The sequence below is a fragment of the Aotus nancymaae genome, unplaced genomic scaffold, assembly GCF_030222135.1.
Source record: "Aotus nancymaae isolate 86718 unplaced genomic scaffold, 86718_ANA_hifiasm-v0.15.2.pri h1tg000006l, whole genome shotgun sequence".
Lineage (NCBI taxonomy): Eukaryota > Metazoa > Chordata > Mammalia > Primates > Aotidae > Aotus > Aotus nancymaae.
This window is the reverse complement of record NW_026988417.1, coordinates 62,408,017-62,432,094: the sequence shown is the minus strand read 5'-3', so window position 1 is coordinate 62,432,094 and position 24,078 is coordinate 62,408,017. Positions and strand designations below refer to the sequence as shown.

The following is a 24,078-nucleotide window of genomic DNA, read 5'->3' as shown; positions in this document are numbered from 1 at the left end:
AAATGCTTGCTGTGATGGATATCCCTTTTACCCTGTGGTGATTATTACACATTATATGCTTGTATTTAACTATCACTTATACCTTATAAATATATACTTCTATTATGTACACATGAAATTTAAAAATTAAACAAAAGTAGTGACTGTGGTCACATCATTCCAAACTCTGCCTTCACACTGCCTTCTCTTCTTTTGAATATCTATTTATTGTCTCTTTACCTCTTCTTTATAAAGACACTCGTGATTGGATTTAGAGCCCACCAGAACAATCAAGAATAATCTCCTTGAGTTAATGTTTGTATATAGTAAAAGGTAAGGATTCAGCTTGAATCTTTTGCAAATGGCTAGCCAGCTATCCCAGGACCATTTATTGAATGGGAAGTCCTTTCTCCCTTGCTTGTTTTTGTCAAAACTACAATGAGATACCATCTCACACCAGTCAGAATGGCCATTTTTTAAAAAGTCTAAAGACAACAGATGCTGGCATAAATGTGGAGAAAAAAAGATATCTAATACACTGCTGGTGGGAATATAAATTAGTTCTACCACTGTGGAAAACAGTGTGGAGATTTCACAAAGAACTTAAACAGAGCTGCCATTCGATCCAGCAATCTCACTACTGGTTATATACCCAAAGGAAAATAGATAATTACACCAAAAAGACACACAAAAACTATTCACAATAACAAAGACATGGAATCAACCTAGGTGCCCATCAGTGGTGGACTGGATAAAGAAAATGTGATACATATATAGCATGGAATATTATGCAGTCATAAAAAAAGAATGAAATCATGTCATTTGAAGCAATATTAATGGAGCTGGAGGCTGTAATCCTGAGTGAATTAACACAGAAACAGAAAACCAAATACCTCATGTTCTCACTTACAAGTAGAAGCTAAACATTGAGCACACACAGGCACAAATGTGGGAACAATAGACACTGTGGACTACTCGAAGGGGCAGGATGGAGGTGGGTTGAAAAACTACCTATTGGGTAACATAATCACTACCTGGGTTCAATATACTCATGTAACAAGTCTGCACATGTACTCTTGTATCTAAAGTTAAAAAAATTATCCTTATGTTAAAATTCTTAATCAGATTTTCAAAGACCAGCCTTTTTATATTTCTCATAACACAGGTTCTAGGGATTAAGACCTGGTGTCTATAGGTGGCCATTTTATTTTTAGCATATGACACCTTCCATATGAATCCATAATACACCCCACGAGACGGAGGCATAGTAGCTTACAATCTGATTTTAGAGAGCAGAGGGACAATGATCTGGAAGTGGCACTGAAGAGTGAGTAGCACACGAACTCCACCTATAAGGACAGCAGTAAAAGGAGTGGTAGGTAAACAACAGGCACCATATAAAAGAATGGCAATGAAGTCTGCATACTAGAGGAAAGACAGGTTCCAGTTTAAGCAAGAATATGAAGAGGATGTTTGGAGACAAGATTGAAGTCATAAAGAGGTTACAGAAAGCATACTGTGACTTCCAGAGAATGCCATATAGTAGGGTTTAGAGAGCCAGTGAAAGGAGTGAGAAGGACCTATATTAAAGAATGGGACTACCATGAATTGGGAGTTTAGAGGTTCCTGAGGTGAATGATATGAAAAGAGAAAAAGGGCAAAATAGGATTCATCCTGAAGGTCTCCAAGGCAAGTCGTGGTGAGGGATCTGTGAAGTAGAATGTCAGGGAGAAGGGTGGGAGGCTTCCCAGGCATATAGGCATATAGGAAACAAAGGAGGAAAATATCCAGATAAACTCAGTCAAATCCTTACTAACACTATATGGGAAAGAATAAGTTCTTTTGCAATTGTAAGTACTTATATATACCCTATGAATTTAGTAGTTTTGTTTTATTTTAATTTTTAAAATTAGTGATACTCTCTATACAATGTAGTTCTATATTTAAAAATAAATATGAAAGCAGTACTATATAAATTCCATTGTGTGCCATGAAAAATTGACTTTTTCCATAAGGAAATATATAGGTAGGACTTTAGATGGTACCACTAATGTGGAAATCAGAGCTTAAACCAACAAAAACCTGCTGCTTCAAGAGAGGTAATTTTGAGAGCATAATTAGGATCTCCATTTTAAAAATTATTATTTTAATGAACCAATATTGGCATAAAGTAATAATTGCTTCCAATTTTTAGATTTGCCCAGTCATGCTTTTAGGAATTTATTGTGGTTTTTTTCTCCTCAAAATTGGTATCAGTGGGAAATGGTTTTCTTTTTTCTTTTTTTTTTTTTTTTTTGAGACGGAGTTTTGCTCTTGTCACCCAGGCTGGAGTGCAATGGTGTGGTCTTGGCTCACTGCAACTTCCCCCTCCAGGGTTCAAGTGATTCTCCTGTCTCAGCCTCCCAAGTAGCTGGGATTACAGGTTCCTGCTACCATGCCCAGCTAATTTTTCTATTTTTAGTAGAGATGGGAGTTTTGCCATGTTGACCAGGCTGGTCTTAAACTTCTGACCTCAGGTGATCCACCAGCCTTGGCCTCCCAAAGTGCTGGGATTACAGGCATGAGCCACCATGCCTAGGCTATGGTTTTCAATACCAACTTTTCCTAGTTAAAAAAATAAACTGTATTATCTCCACTCTCATATTCCTCTCATTTTAATATTCATCAAAATTCCTAAACATTAGCTGTAATACTTTAGCAGTTTCATTTGTAAATACTCTTAGTACCTGAGGATGTAATTAATTTTACAAAGAGGCTGAAACTCATGAGACAGAAATTTCATCTCTATCAAAAGATTTTTATTAATGTTCATTATATTTACACGAATTATCAAAGCATGTCAATCTTCCCTCAATGTCCTTAGTAGGAAGAGATTATATAATCATCTGAAGCCAAGGTGACTATTAATAAAAGAAAAAAATTATATATTTGTTATATTTTTAGTAACAATAATTACCAATGTGTAAAAACGATGTTTTAATATAAAAGATTTGTAGGACGTGGACAGTTACGTTCCAGAGTACTTGGATTTGATATATACATATTACTTGTAAAATCTCATGCTTTATTGAGAAGAGAACCCAAGTTCCTTGAGACTTTTCTTCTTATGGGTCATGCATTCCATAAACAGGGAATACATACCTCCCATTTTAAGTTAACTACATGACATCTTGGTCAGAAAGATATGTTTCATGAGTTTGAAAAATGTGAAGCAATTCCCTAGAGCTGGGTCATGATGGACACTACTAATAAGTTTGAGCTTCTGATTTTGCTATTTTCTGAATTAGATCCTATTAGAAGTGAGTGTATTAAGGTACAGTATAGTAAAAAAGTCTTCTTGGTTAATTCTTAGGGCAGTGAAACTACTCTATATGATACTATAATGGTAGAAATATGCCATTAAAAAGTTGTCCAAACCATAGAATGTACAATACCTAGAGTGAAGCTTAATGTAAATTATGGACTCTGGGTGAACATGATATGTCAGTTTAGGTTCAATAGTTGTAACAACCATACTGCTCTGATGGGGGATGTTGATAAACAGAGAAGGGTAAGCATGTTTGGGGGCAGAGAGCATGTATGAAAAATCTTTGTACCCACAATTTAATTTTGCTGTGAACCTAAAACTGCTTTACAAAATGAAGTCTATTAAATATAATTAATAAATAAGCAAATAAATAAAGACATCTGAGGATGAAAAAAAGGTCTCTGTTAGTTTGCTAGCCAATTTAACTCAAAATATCATTGCAAACAAAAAGAAAATAGTGCTAATAAGAACCAAATACTATGTAGAAATAAACAGGGAGAAGGGGTCTTTCTTTCCCTTCCATGTAGTGAGGATTGAATAATTAACCTGTCAGTGCTTATTAAGAACATGTAAGGTATGGAAACTAGTATAAAACATAAACCCTACACTCCAGGAACTTATAATCTATTTGGGTAAACAAGTATGACACAAGTAGAAGAATATGTAATAATTAGTAATTATGAGATATATGCAATTTGATCTCAGAAAATAATAAAATATATGTGGGCCAGGGTTACTATAGAAGATTCAGTTGTAAGTCTTAGGGTTGGTCTGAATAATTTTGAAGTATACCTAGATATGAATGACATAGTAAAGTTTTCAAAGATACAGAAACCCGGGAAGAGGAAGTACTGTCATGAGGTGGATAATTCCAGTTGCTACAGAGCATTTGATTAATTCTTACCCAAGCTGACACTGAGACTTCAGGTTGAATTGAAACAGAGACATGCAGTCTGTGGGAGTGTTCTTGGAACAAATATATATTCTCTAACTCACTCATTTGAAGAATGATGATTCAACAAGACCATAAGCACAACATGATGGATGTGCTTTTCCTTTATAACTGACAAATCTTTTGTGGCTATGAAGCTAAGGGGAGAAAGCGGCATAAACACTGACATTTTAGGCTTTGTTCAAGATGGAAGAAAGAATTACCCTGTTTCAGCAGCAACACTGCTAGCCCATGGAAAGTTAGAGAATCTTCTTAGTTCACAGTGGCTACTTCTGATATTAAAGCAAATGAAAAGGAAGAATGGATGCATGTGAAATGATTGAGATTTAATATGAACACTTTACATAACAGTTTCAAATATTTAAGTTTTCTTTAAATGAACTTTAAAAAGTTAATTGACTATAAACATCAAATAGCATCTTAGTTAGTTATAGATATTTGTATTATCTGCTTCAATAGATAAATTCTCAAATCTTAATGAGCTGGTAAAAGAAAAGGTTATTTCAGGTTTATGCAAAGTCCAAAATGTGGTATCCCTGAAGGGCAAGTAGCTCTCCTTATTGTGGTACCATATTAGTTTTGGCAACTTGCCTTACATATATATGTAAATTTTCAAATAATTTACAATAAAATAGTTACTTTCCAGCTTGCTTTATAAAGCTAACATAATCTCAGTTGTGAAACTTAACAATGACAATAAAAGACAGAAAAAATATGTGTCATTCTCTCTCAGAAGTATGTATCAAAAAAATCTTAAAATATTAGCATATGAAACCCAATGATATATAAAATGTGTCATAAATTGCATTTAAGTTGAGGTTGTTCCAGAAATGCAAGGTTGGTTTAACATTTAAATATGAATCAATGTAGATCACAACAATCATAAGATAAAAGTAGACATGATTATCTCAATAAATGGAGACAAAAAGGATTTGGTCAAATTCGAACTCTATTATAAAACTTAGCAAACAAAAAACAAGAGAATTTCTTTAATTTAATAAAGTGACAGCAAACATCCTACTTAGTGCTGAAATACTAAAAGTCTTTCTCTGAAATTGGGAAAAAAGCAAAGAATGCATGCTAACACCACTCCATTAAATAGTGTACTGGAGTTCTATGCCATAGCAAAAAAAAAAAAAAAAAAAAAAAAAAAAATCATTTAATCAAGTTCAAAACAAAATAAAAAATGTAAGCAATGGAAAAGAAGTAATGCTGCTATAGCCAGGCGCGGTGGCTCACGCCTGTAATCCCAGCACTTTGGGAGGCCGAGGCGGGTGGATCACGAGGTCAAGAGATCGAGACCATCCTGGTCAACATGGTGAAACCCCGTCTCTACTAAAAATACAAAAAATTAGCTGGGCACAGTGGTGCGTGCCTGTAATCCCAGCTACTCAGGAGGCTGAGGCAGGAGAATTTCCCGAACCCAGGAAGCGGAGATTGCAGTGAATCGAGATCGCGCCGTTACACTCCAGCCTGGGTAACAAGAGCGAAACTCCGTCTCAAAAAAAAAAAAAAAAAAAAAAGAAGAAGTAATGCTGTTTTTATGCAGATGATAAGATGATGTACATGTATACTAAAAACTTGAAAGAATGTTCAAACAAAAAATTAGTATCACTAAATTAATCAGTTTTCTTGTTATACAGAATTCAATTGTATCTCAATATGCTGGCAACAAATGTAACACAAAATTTAAAGAATGATGCCATGTATCATGATACAGAAAAAATTAAACACATAGATTAGGGAAACATGTATGACTTCTATCCAGATATTGCGAAAAATTAAAGAAAATTTAAATGGAGGAATATACATCAAGTTCATGGACTGGAAGCTTTACTATTTTAAGAAGTGAATTATCCTCCAATTTATCTGTACATTCAAAGCAATATCAACAAAATTCTAGAGATTTCTCTTTAGAAATTGATCAAATAGTGTTAAGATTTAGAAGTAAATGCAATGGACTGAAAATAGCCAAGACAACAATGAACAAGAAAAATAAATATGGACTTACATTACCAGTTATCAAGACCTTTTATAACTTCTATAATTAAAGCAGTGTGATATGGCACAATAATGGCAAAATTAAAATCCAATAAAAAATAAATACATCTTTACTCCTACTTCATCATGTACACAAAAATAAATTCTATGTGAATTATTAATCTAAGTGCAAATGGTAACTCATTAAAGTTTCTAGAACAAAACATGGGAGAATATCTTTGTGAAAAGAAAGAATTCTTAGACCACACACAAGTATACATAAAACTCTAAACTTAAAAGCAAAGATTGATAAATTTTAAATTAAAATTAAGAAATTATGTTCTTTAAAAGTTACTGTTAAAGCATTCTAGCAATGGCAAACTACCTGATATTGAAACCTTCTAGAGTTGATAATTATAAACTTCCAAAAAATATAAAAATTAACCATATGAAGGCAGTAGAGAATGACAAAGAAAAAAATCGTAAACTGAAGGAAAGTCAATCCAAGAAAGGAAGGAACTCTGCTGACTGAAATTTGGAAATCTTAATATTTATAGACAATATAATCACCTATATAGAAAATTCAAAGTATCTAAAGGCAACTGTTAATTTTAATACAAACTAAACACACTTGCTGGGCATACTACCTACTAATACCAATCAGTAGCATTTCTACACACTAGCAATAAATAATTAGAAAATTTAACAGGAAAAATATTATCCATGACTGCGAGAAAAACTTCAGAGGAATAAATGTTAAAAAGATGTGCCTTATATCACTTTATGAGTAAAATGACAAAACAAAATTAATGAATAAATAGAAAGATATATCATGCTGATGAACAGTTAACAATATAAGATGTTGAACCTTTCCAAACTATTCTGTGAGATAAATAGAATTTCTATTGAAATCTCAAAATATCTTCTTGGAACTTAAAAATGGGACTTAATAAGCTAGCTGATCCTCTAAGCACATGACAGAATAGAAGGTTAAGAATTACCAATATAAATCTGGAGAAAAGATTGAGAAAACATATGCTCTCAAAAATCATGACCTATTGTAATCTGTAGTAGGGGTTGGAAAACGACAGCCCATGGACCAAATCTGGCTCATCACCTGCTGTTTATAAGTAAATACTAGAAAACAGCCATGCCCACATGTATTTTTTTACTTAGTATTTTTGGCTATTTTTGTGCTGCAATGGCAAAATTTAATAGTTGCAATGGAGACCATATGGTCTACAAAGCCTCAAATGTTTGCTATCTGGTGCTTTACAGAACATGCATGGGAACTCCTGATCTACGAGAATTAAAACTATTTAATATTGACAGAAGGGAAGATTAATAGACCAATGGAACAGAATAGAGAGCTAAGAAATATGCAGATTGTTTTGTATATGACATAGGAGGTATTACACATCAGTAGAGAAAAGATGAACTCTGCAATAAAAAGGCCTTGGAAAACAGGCTATTAGTAAAAAATAATTTAAAATTAAGACAATATAAAATTAAATTATCATTTCATGTCACTACAAAAGTAAATTCTTGAATTTTTGTAAGATCTGAACATAAAAAAGTAAAACTTTAAATTTTAGATGAAAAGAAAGGAAAATATCAAAGAAATCAAGGTGACAAAGATTTTTTAACATTTTATGGTTCATAGCACAAAATATAAAGGAAAAATATGATCAACTAAACTGCTAAAAATAAGAAAAATCCCCTGTGGATGAAAAAAATCTTCTTACGCAATGGAATGTCAAACTGCACCCTAAGAAGAGGTGATTAATAAATAGGAGAACATAACTGGTTAATATCCAGTATAATAATACATTAACATCCAGAACATATAAGGAACTCACATATATCTATTAGAAGAAAAGATTAGCAACTCATTAGGAAAAAAAAAAAAAACACTACATTTTTTTTCTTACCATCTGCTGCCTGTTGAAGAAAAGCTAAACTTATAAACATAATTCTCAAAAGAGAAAATCCAAATTCCCTCAAAACATGTGAAATGATTATTCTCACAGATAATTAAGGAAAAGCAAATGCAAACCACAATGAAATAGAATTTCATTTGCATGAGAATGATGGCAACATTTTTCATATTAAAATTGACATATTATAAAAAGACATTTGTCAGAAACTTGTAACTAGTTATAGTTTGTTTCAATTAAGAAGGGACAAGCCAGTATAATGGAATTGGTAAAATACAGAGTTAGGATTATCCCTATATGCCACAAAGCTGTTTCTTGGGTGTACCTTTTAGGTGACCAAACTGGGCTGTAGTTTTTTCTAAATCATCAAGTCAAGGAAATTTGTCATTCTTGGGATGACTCCTATCTTGAAACTATAGAAATGTGACTGTCATTAACACTTGTCAGACAAGTTTCATCTTAGTTGTTCTCTACATCTTACCCAGCCCATAAAAACCAAGGAACCAACACTGGATATAGCACAGAAGTCAAAAGCTACATCAGAAGGTTCCAACTTTTATCATCACTATTACCAGCATCATCATCATTATCATTACCTTCATCATCATCACTGCCACCATTATACCTGATACTGCCACAACAATTAGAACATTAAGTACAGGTAAAAGGGATTTCATTGGGGAAAGTAAGTCTGAAAAAATTAGCAACTTGCCATTAAGTATGTTCTAGTTTTTTGTTAATTGATTGCTTTTTATCTCTGGACACTGTCAAGAAACACTCTATTGTCTGAGGTCTAAAGGCCCTTTGAAGTCTCTGGGAAAGTTTCCAAAAGTTAAAAAAAAAAATAATTCAGCAAAATTTTGCTTACTGAGAAAAAATACAAATATATCATTGACCTGAAATCTTGAGGAAATGAGGCATAAGATTTCTTTTATAATCACTCATAAGAACACTACCATTTTCATTCTCTAGTAATGTAACTGAAATCAAAGTTTATAATATCAAAAGGTTTTCTTGGGAATAATAAAACTATGAATGTCATTATAGATTTTGGAATAATGTACTTTACATTACAGATTCTGAATTAGCAACTTGCAAACTTCAGGTTCTCCTCAAAACTTCATAAATTTTCAAATGAGTTCCTTTCTGTAGACTCTCTTTTTTCCAAAGTTCCAGGAGAAACGGAAGATAGAGGCCATTACCCATTTGATCATTACACTTCTTTGCTCCTTATGTACAATTTTCATCCTAATGATTTAAAGTTTTCTAAAGTACCATTTTTCTAAAATTTGGAGAATTTTGCACCAGAATCATGCTTTAACACTTTTCACTATATGAGACAATTTAGGTGCATCTAATTCAAATGGTTTATAAATACAGTTCTAATAAATGAAAACTATATATTTTTTAATGATTTGCTGTTTAACTCCTAAAACAATGCCCAAAAGTGGCTAAAAGGAAATCTAACCTAGAAAGTGATACTTGGCATGGACTGTAAGGAAAGACTTATAATGAGACTGTTTTAAAAGTAATGTACTTACCATCATTTTGATTAACATCATTATTGCAAGTTGATTAAGGCAAATGGTTATGCTAGAATGGCAATGAGCTTTATTTTATTTTTTTGCCCTGAGAAGGAATCAGGTTCAAGTGATTCTTGTGCCTCAGCCTCCTGAGTAGCTGGGACTACAGGTGTTTGCCACCACACCCGGCTAATTTTTGTGATTTTTGGTAGAGATGGGGTTTCACCATGTTGGTCAGGCTGATCTCAAACCCCTGACCTCAAGTGATCTGCCTACCTCAGCCTCCCAAAGTGCTGGGATTACAGGCATGAGCCACTCCATGCAGCCAGCAACGAGCTCTTATTTGAAGTAGATTCATTCTAAAAGTGAGGCAATTATAGTTTAGTTAAGCACATGAAGTTGGTTAAATTCCTTGAAGATTAATTTTTAACCTATTTTCTTTGCTAAATGAAGGATTCATTTTGTAATGCAAATGCCTACCTTTGGAAAAAACTGTGGCCAAAAATTAATTTGGTAAATGAGAGTAAATTGTTTCATGAATGGACTTCTTTTTGATATTTAGAACATCATTTTAACAAGTGCAGCTATTATTCAAAAATAGTAATAAATTCCTAGAGGATAAGAATCACATTTAGAGGAAGGGTTGCATTAATCACAAAGTTACTGTAATCTTTTAAATGTAAAATAATATTTTAAATTATTTTTGACAAGTGAAAGCCATGTGAGGGGGAAAATGTCATATCAGAGCTGTAGTTAATAATATGTATTTTTCAGAAATCTTCAGAGCATCCAAAAGGGGCTTTTAGAGAAAAATCTCTTTTAAGCTATAAAGCAGTGATTATTTTGAAACCATCTCAGAACTTAGAATAATTATGTAGTCTACATAATGTTTAGTCTCTTAGACTAATATGCATGTCTCCAAAAGACTAAGCTACCAGACTGTTATAACTAGCTAATCCAAAACAAATTTGAGAACTTACTGTCACAGTGCACTTTTATAGTCATTAAAAGAAAAATGTTATCAAATATTAATAAAGTTATAAATACTGTATTAAAAACACTATGCCTGAATAGGCTTTTTTCTCTAAGGCTGATATTAAACAACAGAATTCTGGTATGAAAACATACATGGAATATGTCTGAAATAAGGAGTTTCTTTGAAGAGCTTTCACAAATAATGTTGGTTCTGGGAAACACTAATTAACAAGTCATCAAGAGAGATAAAGAGGTAAAAGGAAGCGATAGGATTATGAATGCAGAATAGACTGAAGAGGAAACAAGATTGGGTGGAGTTGCAGTTGTATAAGGTAATGCTAAAAACAAAAACAAAAACTTATCTGCCTAAAAGTCAATTGGTTCTGGATGGGATGAGAACAAAAAGGTTCACATATTAATAGGGAATTTGTAATTCACCAAATATGTTCCCTTATTACAAATGCTTCTGTTTTGGAAGGTTTATTTCGAACGTTACAGACTAGAGAGATTGAGGAAACAGCTGAGGATGTTTTGAATTTGAAAACATGAATGTTTATGTTACAGCCTTTCCGCCAATGGACAATTATATAACATCATCTCTCAAGATGTGAAAAATAACTAGGGTCCAAACTTTATGTAGATTAAGCTTAGTGTGGCCATACAATGTAACTGTGACTATAAACTGCTTATCTGTAGATGCTGAACCACTATATTTTCTAATTCTCTTTCATCTAATTGATTGACTTTGATAATAAAACTAACTTATCTATTAATTTATATTATGCAAATAATTTACATTTGTTGTAAAAACATTCTCGAAAATAGGCTCGGGGCAGTGGCTCACACTTGTAATCCCAGCACTTTGGGAGGCCGAGGTGGGCAGATTGCCTGAGCTCAGGAGTTAGAGACCAGCATGGGCAACATGGTGAGACCCCTGACTCTATTTTAAAAATACAAAAAAATAGCTGGGTGTGGTAGTACATGCCTGTGGTCCCAGATACTCAGGAGGCTGAGGAGGGAGGCTCACTTGAGCCCAGGGGGCAGAGGTTGCAGTGAGCTGAGAATGTACTACTCTACTCCAGCCTGGGTGAGAGTAAGACCCTGTCTCAAAAAAAAGAAAAAAAAGAAAAAGAAAAATTAGAAAATACAGCTAAAAGTAAAGAAAAAACCTATAATTTTGTTACATAGCAATTACTACAGTTGATGTCATGATATTTCCTTCCACATTTATCAAACTTTTAATTGAAACGTTATATTATGTATTTAATTGTGTCTATAAGTCTTTGTATGTCCATGTGCATGATATGGCTATAGTTTACAAAAATACAATCAGACTACAACTAATGTTTTGTAATCTGCTTTAATTTAAAAAATAAAAACAACAAGTAAATTTCTTTTCAGCAACATGAGGACAGAAATCACATCTATCTTGCTCACTGATATGTTTCCAGCAGCTAACCTGGGCTCAATAATAATTTGTTAAGTGAATGAGCCTTAGAGTCTGTCCTCTTTGAGGCATTTGAGATTTCTGTGTTTTCAACTAGCATAAAGGACTAATGTATAGATTATAATTCATGCAGTGTGAATTGAAAGAGAGGCAGGTAGATTTAGATTGTTATTATCTGATTTGAACCATTTTTTTCCTCTTTCATAGGCATGGCATATCTTCCCAAAGATCTTGGCCACTATGGACTACAATCCTTATTTTTCTTGGAGTGGTGGCAATCTTGGGAGTAACTATTGGTCTTCTTGTTCATTTTCTGGCAGTTGGTCAGTATTGATTATTTTCAATTTTCATCCTTGCTATAAATCTTTTAGTTTTAAAAATTGACAAGAAACAACATGAATATTAAATTTCTTCTTAGGAGTTTTCTTATTTACTTACTATTTTATTTCAACATAGCTTATTTTGACTTAGAAGTTTATAAGGATTTTTGAATCAGAGGCCTCCTTATAAATTATACCACCAACTATGACGGTATGAGCAAGACTGAAATATTCAATACGTTGATATCAGTATTCATTGTCATTAAAGGAGCTTATAGTATTCTTGTAGTTGAATTGTTACATCCTGTAGTAAACATATCTTAAACTTTAGAGATTCCTTCTCTTCTTGACTCAATTCTGCTATTGGTTATTAAGATATGATGAATAAGTAGCAATGAAAAATCTACAAATAACTCTTTTGATAGTAGATAGTCAAGCATGGTTGAATGGCTAAATGTTTGTACAAACATGGCTTTATTTTTAAAACTTTTATTAACAGTATACTCACAAAACTTAGTTTCCAATTTATTTTTACGTTTCTGAAAAATAAGCACTTAAACTTGTGTAATTAATGTTTTAAAATAAATTTGACATCCATTATTTCACTTTATCTTCACAACAATCCTGTGAGCTAGAGATGAAAGGTTTTATTATCCTTATTTTCACATACAGTACACTGAGTCTCAGAAAAGTCAAGTGACTCACTTGATAGCACAGCTTTTAAGTAGCATGGCTCACTTAAAAGCTTAATATTAATACACTTAATAGTTTGAGTAATTATATTACTTTATCATGATTTTTCTGAGTTTTATATCTCTGAAATATATAACCCTATACAATAATGCAATGTAGACAAATTTTGGCTAACTTAGCAAAAATTCCACTGCTTCTTTCAACCTGGCTTCTTTTCCTTTGTTTCTCCTCAGTCCTCTTAAGACTTGTCTTTCAGAAGAGTAGTAGGTGCTCATTCTCCTGTCTGCCATATCTATCCATGAAATTTTCATAATCTGTATCTTTCTTTTCCTCTACTCATTAAAAATGAGTAGAGGAAATCTCTCTTTTCCACTACTCATTAAAAAATAACATTCTTCACATAATTTCCTTAAGGACAGTGCTCTGAGTTTTCAAAATACAGTTTGCATCTTAATAGGTCCCCTTTCTGGGGAAGCAATGCCTTAATGGAAAGGAGTGGTACAAAGGGGAACTGCAGCACCCTGGCTGGAGCAGGAGGTGCATAGGACAAGAATTCACCCTTGAATGTCTCTACATGGTAAACCACCCACTATTTCAGATATAAGGCTAGAGCAGCTTAAATTACTTAAATTACTTGAACTGTACTACTTGTGGAGTAAAAATGGATACAAACTCTATGGTAAAGGTTGTTTGAAGTCAGTTTGAAAGATGGGTTTGCTCTAGGACTCTGACTTAGGAACAAATACGATATTTGTTAATATTGAGAACAACTTAAGCTGTATAACAGCTATTGCAATCTCTCATTTGAGTAGTATGAAATTAGCCGGATGACAGGTATTATAATTCCTCATTTCAGTGGTATAAAATTAGTTTCCCTATCTAAATACATCTATTATTTCTCAATCAACTTTTTTAAACGTTTGAGTTTCCACTTTTTAGGTTAATTCAGAGATAAGTATTTCACAAAGATCATTATTCTAAAAATGACTTTGGTTCATCTCTTTCTCAACTGTTTTACTCAACAATGCTATTTCCAAAAGCTTACATGCACATGTATAAACAATTTCGTAACCCTTCATATAGTTTATCTAATAGTTCCAAACCCTAGCCTCTTCTCAGAATCACCTGTCAAGCTCTTTTGAAGTAGTATTCATTCCCTAGGCCCTACCCTTAGGTTAGCTGATTCAGTTGGACTGGGGCAGGACCTTCCCATGCGTGCCTTTTGGAAGATTATGATGTATAGGTAGTGTTAAAATCTATTAGTATAGAGCAGTGTTTTAGAGAGGTAATAAAATATGTCTATCTTAAGAAAAAAGACTTAATAAACTTTGAAATGGAGGGCAGTTTACTATATAAAAATTACTGTTGCTATGTCTGCAAAACTGAAAATCACTGACCACAGTATAGAATATACAATAGATTCCTATTCAGTTTATCTAAATAATTATATTAGCTCAAGCCACCCTAACAAAATCCACAGACTGGCTAGGTTAAACAATAGACTTTTTTTTTTTCACAATCTTGGAGACTGAATGTTTAAGACCAATGTGCTGGTTGGTTTCTGGAGAGACCTCTTTTCCTGGCTTGCAAATAGCTGAATTCTCACTGTGCCTTCCCATGGCCTTTCTTCTGTGTGTATTTTGGGAGACGGAGTGAAGTGAGTGTGTGTGAGAGAGAGATCTGGTGTCTCTTTCTCTTCTTGCAAAGATACTAGTCCTACTGGATTCGTGTCTCACCCTTATGACCTCATTTAACCATAATTCCCCCATTTAAGATCATGTCTCCAAACATAGTCACATTGGTGTTTAAGGATTCAACATGTGAATTTTGGAGGGGACACATTCCATCCATAACAATAATCAAGTAAAAATTAATTTTAAAATGGCACCTTGAACTGATGAAATTCTTCAGTAAAATTATAACTGGAATCAGAAATCTAAACATCATGGTTTCTCTGAATCTGGGCATGACTTTTGAGACTTTTGATAAGTTAATCTACCTACTTGTAAATATCCTGGTTCAGTATTGTGGATGTAACACAAAGTTAGCAGATTCTGATTCTAATTAGTTACTTTAGTTCATTTGGTGACACACTTTACAGATGAAAATGATAAAATAGTAGAAAGAAGAGGGTCTTGGAGTACTTAACCAAAACAAGATATGGTTTCATATTAGTTCCTTTTTTTTTTTTTTTTTAGATGGGTGCTTCACTCTGTCACCTAGGCTGCAGTGCAGTGGTACAATCACAGCTCAATGTAGCCTTGAACTCCTGGGCTCAATTCTCCCACTTCCTCCATAGCTGGGACTACCAGCACATGCCACCATGCCCAGCAAATTTTTAATATTTTTTGTAGAGACAGGGTCTCACTATGTTGCCCAGAATGATCTTGAACTCCCCAGACTCAAGCAATCATCCTACCTCAACTTCAAAAAGTGCTGGGACTACAGGCATGATCCATCACATTTGTGTAGTTCCTATTTTTAAAAGGCTTGACATGTTTTAAATTATGGTGACCTAATGTATCAGGTGAAGCAGTTTATATTTGGGGAAAAGAAAAGATAGGGATGTGAGACCTTGTGACTCACACCAAGCACCACCCATCATATACTGTAGGGAAATAAAAGGTCACCATGGAGTCCTCCAGGAATAACCTCAAGGAATGGAAAACAGGCTGACAGGCAAAGGGCATGCAAAAGGGTACAACAGTGTGTATCATCCAGAAAGTGAAGGGTGACTGATGCTTATATGTTTCCTGTATCAGACATGCTTAGAAAGATTAATTGGGTAATTGCTAGGCTGATTTTAGACTATACATATAAAAGTGTTTCATCTTTAGTGCATACTCAGGTGGATTGTTAGTGGTTGCAGGCATTGCTGTTTTGAGGAGGGTACTGAGAGTATATCTGGACTTAGCAGGACAGTAATCTCTATTGTCACATAAAAGGGAAAGGGGGGGTCTTTGAATGAATGATGCGAAGTTGCCATTTCTAGAATAAATGATTGTTCATTCCCCTCCCCTTTTTTTCTTTCTCCCTTGGATTATTTCTAAAGCTGGTTGAATGTTGAAAGAGAGGTATAAATGGTTTTAAAGCCACTTCCGTCCATCCCTTCATCACCTACACTAAGTATTTCTCCTAAGGTTATCTTCCCAATCTCCATGGCCCCTACTGTCCCTTCCCTAGCCCCCCATACCCCAACAAACCACCATGGCATGTGTATACCTATGTAACAATCCTGCAAGATCTGCACGTATACATACCCCAGAACATAAAGTAAAATATATATATATATATATATATATATATATATATGCTTGGGAAAAAAAGCTACTTCCCACTTTTAAATTCTTTGAGTTTTTTTTTAATTTCACAGACAAGATTTACTATTATCAAGGTGATTTTCATATTTCTGGAGTCACATACAATGAAAATTGTGAAAATACAGGTTCAGAAGCCAGCACAAATCCAAGCAAAGATATTCAGACTAAGGTAAATCAGAGATTTCTTTTATTAATTTTATCGTAAATTTGATTGAAACATACATGGTGACTCTTTTTTTTTTCTTTTTGTCAGATGTTAAATGCATTTCAAAATTCCAGCATATATGAGGAATATGTCAAATCTGAGGTCATTAAACTTCTGTAAGTACAAGTTTATTTAAGATTTTATGAAAGAAAAGTAGGTGATAGATCATACAACCTTGACTTTAGATAGCAATAACAAAAAAAATAAAGAAAAAGAGAAAGGAAAGGAAAGAAAGGAAGGAATAAAGGAAAGAAAGAAAGAAAAGAAAGAAAGAAAGTTAGTTAGTTTTCTATTAATGAAAGTATCACTGTATCTAGCAAATTTCCATTCCGGGCAAGAGTTGTTACGTACAAATCTTTAATCCTTATACTTGCAGAGAATTACAAGGTTATTGGTGGTGGTCAGTCCTAACTGACTGCTATGATGAAAGATAATTATAACTTCATGGAAAACAAATAATTCAACTGGTTTGTTTTTAGGTCATACCTTCCCTAAAAACATCCTCTTTTAGTTTCCTTAATAATTATCATTCTTGCAATGGCTGTGGAAGAAAGACAATATTTTAAGATAACATTTGTCTAGATATAGGTTTGAAGGGTGCCTGAAGATAGTGGTGTTAGGGCAGGATGCAGGGAGGAGGGTATGTTGTACAGAGAAAGAGTAAGAGGGTAGAGCCCACTTGTAATTTGCTAATTGTTAATATCTATTCTGGGGAATTCTGAAACAAAACAAACAAAAAATCCAGCTGACCTAACCAACCTACTTACCTAAAGACAAACAAATACCTTCAGAGACCCTGGAATTTATCATAATTATTTGAAAGTGAAATTATGGATAACTTAAAAAATTCTGATTGATACGGCTTTGGTGTGAAAGTCTCCTAAAATGAATTAACTTCTTTTCCTGATTAAAAAAGAGAATGTACTGAACATATAATCAATATGTTCTTCATTTAGAATTATCTTTCTGAGCTTCCTCATTGTATAGATCTGTTGGGGCAGACTAGTTAAGTACGGAAAACCATAAGAGAAAGGTTAGCACTGGCTTCTAAATACCGGAAATTGTCTAGAAATTGTCTTTTGAATGCTTCCTTGTCCTACTTTTACTTTCTAATTTCTCTTTCTCTAAAATGAAGTTATTAGAAAAATTCTGGGCTGGGCACAGTGGCTCATGCCTGTAATCCCAGCACTTTGGGAGGCCGAGGCAGGAGATCCCAAGGTCAGGAGATCGAGATCAGCCTGATCAATATGGTGAAACCCTGTCTCTATTAAAAATGCAAATAAAATTAGCTGGGAGTGGTGGCAGGTGCCTGTAATCCTAGCTACTTGGGAGGTTGAGGCAGGAGAATCAAACTCAAGGCGGAGGTTGCAGTGAGCAGAGATCATGGCATTGCACTCCAGCCTGGTGATAGTGAGACCTCATCTCAAAGAAAAAAAAAAAAAAAAAAAAAAAAAAAAAAAAAAAAAATTCTGAATGAGAGCACTGGTTTTTATTGTATTATAGTAAGACTTCATGCTAATCATTTCTTGGCCAGTATTCTGTTTCCCATATGTGTTTGAAATATTCTGATTTTAGTTTGTGGTACTTATTTTCTTCCTTAAATAGTACCTCTGATAGTATCTGTATATTTCTCTTTAATATATCTAAAGAAACTGTGATAACTAAAATGTGTGAAATTTCATGTGTTCACAAAACATCTAAAAGATAATAAATAGTACATTAGAAAATTTCTGTTGTTTCTAGGCCTAATGCTAATGTTTCAAATGTACAGTTACAACTGAAATTCAAGTTTCTTCCAGCAAAGAGAGTTAGCATGAGGACTAAAATCAAGGCTATATTACACCAGATGTTGAAAGACAACATGGCATCCTGGAATGCAGTTCCTGCTTCCATTGAACTCATGGGTATTTGACTTATTTCCATTATTTTCTATTATGTAGATTTTTTTCTGAATTTTTTTTTTAAAGTACTAAAAAGTGAACCAAGAGTTTTAGCAATTTGGGGAAAAAATATCCATACCTTACTCTGTCACTCCTACAAATGACAGTAGTGGAAGGGACAGTGCTATGGAATCATTGTCTGAAGAATGATAGGAACGAGGGTTACATTGCAAGCATGGATGTAAATTTGGAAGCGTTTGCCTATTATGCATGGGACAGGGGGTGAAAGGTTCTAATTGAAGTATCTTTCCTTTCTACTCCCTACTTTTGTCAGAATCTCATGACAAGAAGTAGATTTAGGACTTTCTTCGTCTTTCAGTAAGGAGATTGCAGGAGTAGGAACAATGTTGGGGATGAGAGTTCTTACCAATTCTTGTGAAAAAACTGAAGTAATATACTTTTAAAGAAAAAAATTGTCTGGAATAATTCCCTAGAAAACAAGGCAAAAAATGATATGATTTTGCCTCCTTACAGAAAGTGAAGTTTGTAAAGATTGTGAAGGTTCTGCAAAGGCCTGGAAAAGGCCAGCTATGTGATAAGCATGTAGTTTCAGAGTCCTGTTTCATGGTTCTTCTAGCCAAACAATTAATCCTAGTGTACTTAAAGGCTTGAAAGGTCAACATCTGCCAGTTACTGCTCCTTTGCCACACAATAAAGACCCCATCACCAGTGGACAACTAATAAGAAGTGAACCTGAGGTAGAACTTTTCAAGATAGCAGTAACATTTTTCTGTGGGTAGCTTTTGGGAAAGAGGGATATATTGATTACTGTCTCTCTGTATCCCACAGTGTATAGTCAACATTTTCTAGTGTTTCTTTAGTTCCCTCCTCATCTCTTCTCTCTAAAGACTTTTACCAATAGGAAAAACATTTAAATTTAAGTTCTCAATATTTCATGATTCATTCTTAGTAAGGAGATTACCCTAAAGAGCAGGATGGGCCAAATGAAGTGTAATTTTAATTGGGACATTTTCCTTAAAATATATATATAATTGTCAGCATTTCAGAGTAAAGAGAATTATCAAGGGAAAGAAATCCCTATCATGATCTCTTAAAAAATATTTCTAAGAGTGCCAGCTTCTTAACAGCACTGAATATTTTACTTCAATAATTGTAAAACTGGAAGCTTTGTTTTTTATTCCCATTTCTCTTTTTCTAGACTACCTAGTAGAGATATGGAGAGATGGTTATAATATAACAAATAAGAGTCAGAGGGGCTGAAAATACTTGAGCTACTCTGAATAGTTAAATGTTGGACAATATTGGTTTAGGAAAGCTAGCATTTATGTTTTTAGGTTGAAGTCAATTGCTTGGTGATATTTGATCAACTTTATGTTTTATTTTGTTTTTCACTTTCAGAAATCAGCAAAGTTGCTTCTGAAATGCTTACCAACAACTGTAAGTTAAGGATCCTTTTATTATAAATTTGATGGATTTACAGGTATTTTCCCATCATTTTTCTATAAAATATATTTGAAATATATCATGTGAAAATCCATAGTACACTTTCAAAATTACTAGATATACCAGATATTGACTTGGAATTTCTTTTTGAAAAACACTGGTCTATTAATTTTGACATTTATTAAAAATCATACAAAAAGTTAAATGAAAATCAGTTCCAAATAATAAAATTGTGAGTTAAAAATATCATATTTAAGTATGTTAAAATGAGGAACATTGAAGGAAATGACAACTTAGGATAAGAAGAAAACATAAAACCAGGCTCTATCAAATATATTTAAGATAAAAACATCTTAAAAATTATTATTATTTTTTGCTTTAGAGATGAGATGTTGCTGTGTTGTGCAGGCTAAAGTGCAATTCACAGGTGCAACTGTAATGGACTACAGCCTGGAACTCTTGGGCTCAAGCAGTCCTCCTGCCTCAGCCTCCTAAGTAGCTGTGGGCCTATAGGAGCACATCACTGTCCAGTTACATCTTTTAAATAAATTCTCTTTAGAGTATCATGTTGTCCACAAGATACATCCATGCATTCATTCACTCCATGGCTATTTATGGAGTATCGATCATGAACAGTGCATATACTATGCAAAATGTAGACATCAAAGTTTCTACCTTCAAGAATCTGCTTAGAAAGACAAGAGTTATAACACATACACACAACAAAAGACAGTGGTTGAAAGCTGCTTGAGACTAGAAAAGAGGATAAGTAAGAACCACTCAAACCAAGATAGAATAGAGAACCATTACAGGATTATCGTGTAGAAAAGAAACATCATCAATTAGGAGATGTTGAATAATCACTGAAGAGTTTCAAGTAATTTTTAATGATATATTTTTTATAATCCATAATCAAAGATACCTGCTCTTGTGTAGATAAATCCTTTCTCTAGGTTGTGGGAGGCAACTAGCCAACAGTATCATAACTGGCAACAAAATTGTGAACGGAAAAAGTGCCCAGGCAGGGGCGTGGCCATGGCAGGCCAGCATGCCATGGAAAGGCCATCACTACTGTGGAGCCTCTCTGATCAGTAGCAGGTGGCTGTTATCTGCAGCTCACTGCTTTGCTAAGTAAGTCTGAAAATTTGACTAAATGAAGGATGCTGGGTGCAAAACTATTTTGTATAGTTTGTAACTTAATATGTGAAGTTTCACCAAGGCCATATAAAATTTACAATCACATAGAACAATTACAATCACCTGTGTAATTAAAGGTCAGGAAAAGCATTTAAATTAGGGAAAGGAGAGAAAAGCCAATGGAAGTACTAGTTAACATTTTCCAAATAGCTACCTTGGCCTGACATTAGGTGCTTTACTTACATCATTTCACTTAATCACAGCATTCAATTCTGCATGGAAGGTATAATTTAACCTATTTGAAGACAAGGAAACCAAGGCTCACTTAGGAAAGGTGACAAAACTTGACTAAGATCACACAGCTCTTAAATAACAGAAATTGAATGTGAACTCAAGTATGTCTGACTCCAGTTACTATGTGTTTCCTTGTCTTGCCACCCAGAAGTTTATAATCTATTTTTTAAAAATTTAATGTCATACATTAAAAGTTTGAGGCTGCATAGTGTCATAAACATGATGTGTATTACAAAGATAGTAACTGCTATGGAAATTTGAAGAAGAAACTCAGGACATCCATCTGATGTAAAATTTAATCTGGACCCAAAAGTTGAGTATATTCAAAGGAAGGTAAATTATTCTACCAAAAAGACACATGCACTTATATGTACAACACAGATCTATTCACAATAGTAAAAACATGAAATCAACCTAGATGCCCAGCAACAGTGAACTGGATAAAGAAAATATGAGTGACATACACCATGGAATACTATATAGCCATAAAAAAGAATAAAATCACGGCCTTTGCAGGAACATGGATGCAGCTGCAGGCTATTATCCTAACTAAATGAATTAATGCTGGAACAGAAAACTAAATAGTTGATGGTGTCACTTGTAAGTGGGAGCTAAACATTGAGTACATATGGATACAAGGAGGGGAACAATAGACATTAGGGCTTACTTGAGGGTGGTAGAGGGGAAGGGTCAAAAAGTAGCTATTGACACCAAGGGTATGTGGTAATAAGACTAATTCTGGACCCCATCCATTTACAGGATTGAGGATGCTCATATGATTTCTGACAAATTAAATGTTCAGAAACTGGGTGGAATGAATAAGCAGGGGAAAACATCAGTGACTCTACTTGAAAGGATTTTCAAAAAGCTGACAAATCTGAGTCCTTAGCATTATTTTTATGTGACTGCAACATTTACAACAGCTCCATGTCAAAGATATTTTACAAAATAAGAGTTTCAGTGGCTTATAGTGTTATTTGGGAACCTCGTGCCTTAAGGTTGTGAGATAATCACCGCTAAGAACACTGTTGTGACCCAGAAACTGACTGTATTCTAATTACATTGTGTCTTCTAGGAGAAACAATTCAAAAGATTGGACTGTCAACTTTGGAACTGTAGTAAATAAACCATATATGACACGGAAAGTACAAAACATTATTTTTCATGAAAATTATAGCAGTCCTGGGCTTCATGATGATATTGCCCTTGTACAGCTTGCTGAAGAAGTTTCTTTTATGAAGTACATTCGTAGGATTTGTCTTCCTGAAGCCAAAATGAAGCTCTCACAAAATGACAATGTTGTAGTTACAGGGTGGGGAACACTTCACATGAATGGTAACTTTTCTTTTTTATAAAATCATAATAGCTGCATGGGGATAATTATTTAATCAATCAATCAATTATCCCCTCATGCAATTAATTAATAAATATTCTGAAAAGAAAACCAAGTGGTGGGACAAAAAGCTGGACATCAAATTGTCTTCACTTCCTAAAATATCTCTGGGAATGGGAATTGGAAAAATTGAAATTATGTGTTAGGTAGCCAACTATTACAAACACCTGAAAATGACTAATCTAACCTGGAACTGGCCTGACTCATGGTGACCAGGAGAGTCTGGGTTATGCTGTAGACATTCTTTGTCCAAGCAAAGTCTAAGATCTCCATAAATGTAGCACTTACTGTCTTTAGCTGCATTTCCAGTGATACTTCAAGAAGCTTTTTTGAAGATTATTGACAACATTTGCAATGCCCCATATGCATTGTCTGGCTCTGTGACTGATACAATGCTGTGTGCTGGATTTATGTCAGGAGAAGCTGATGCATGTCAGGTATGTCTAATTACATTATCCAATTGTTTTCTCCCAAACAGTTACTCAAATGGAAGTTTTAATCCACATAAAATATTGTTTGTGTTAATGGTATTGACATAGTAGCTTTGTATTTCAATACACTAAAAATGTATTAATCCCATTTATGTACCAGACACCAGCCTACATGCTAGGGATGCAGAGGTGAACACAATCCTGCCCTGATGAAGTTTTCAATCTGGGAATTCATGAAAAGAATAATACTTAGAAGAAGTTTACAAGATGAATTTTGTCCTATTTTCTGGGCAACCAGCAGACCTAGAATGTGGTCTTCTCTGTATCCAGAGATGCATCAGGAGTCTGGGCATATGCCTATGCCACTCATTCCTCAGAGGCTTCATCATAGAGACTTCAGCTCAGTGCAAGCAGCTAAGTCATCTCCATATTCAGGCTGCTCTCATAATATAAGTCAAACTCTAGTTTGCCCAAGTCGACATTTGGCAGTTTTAGGCCATATATTCTGGTTTGTAGCTGTCCTGTGTTTTTTTTTTTTAAAATCCTAAGGGTTTCAGAGATCTCAGCTCAAAGAGAGTGAATTGGTTTCAGTGGCCAGGAGGTATTGGTAATGCCACAGGAAAGGTAAAAGGAAATTTTTTGTTAAGACAAGAAACATTTTTTTCTTTTCTTCTTCTAGAATGATTCTGGTGGACCACTAACTTATCCTGACTCCAGAAATATCTGGCATCTTATTGGAATAGTAAGCTGGGGTGATGGATGTGGTAAAAAGAATAAGCCAGGTGTCTATACTCGAGTGACTTCTTATCGCAACTGGATCACATCCAAGACTGGACTCTGA

The 24,078-nt window shown here is 34.1% G+C and overlaps 1 protein-coding gene across 1 annotated transcript; it reads left to right on the top strand.

Annotated features, from left to right (window-relative positions):
• Positions 1-4,369: 4,369 nt before the first annotated feature.
• LOC105731559 (transmembrane serine protease 11B) lies at positions 4,370-24,078 on the top strand. The gene is made up of 10 exons (XM_064363671.1): positions 4,370-4,476; positions 12,308-12,423; positions 16,487-16,602; positions 16,687-16,754; positions 18,382-18,542; positions 19,938-19,976; positions 20,936-21,113; positions 22,489-22,748; positions 23,104-23,243; positions 23,917-24,078. The coding sequence occupies exons 1-10, from the start codon at positions 4,370-4,372 to the stop codon at positions 24,076-24,078; spliced, it is 1,347 nt and encodes a 448-aa protein (XP_064219741.1).

What these genes read in the sequence shown, in the direction of transcription:
- LOC105731559 (XM_064363671.1), top strand. Translation starts at nt 4,370, where the DNA reads ATGAAGCTAAGGGGAGAAAGCGGCATAAACACTGACATTTTAGGCTTT. An exon ending in GGGAACACTTCACATGAATG is followed by an intron (nt 22,749 to 23,103) that starts GTAACTTTTCTT and finishes TACTGTCTTTAG; the next exon opens with CTGCATTTCCAGTGATACTT. An exon ending in GAGAAGCTGATGCATGTCAG is followed by an intron (nt 23,244 to 23,916) that starts GTATGTCTAATT and finishes TTCTTCTTCTAG; the next exon opens with AATGATTCTGGTGGACCACT.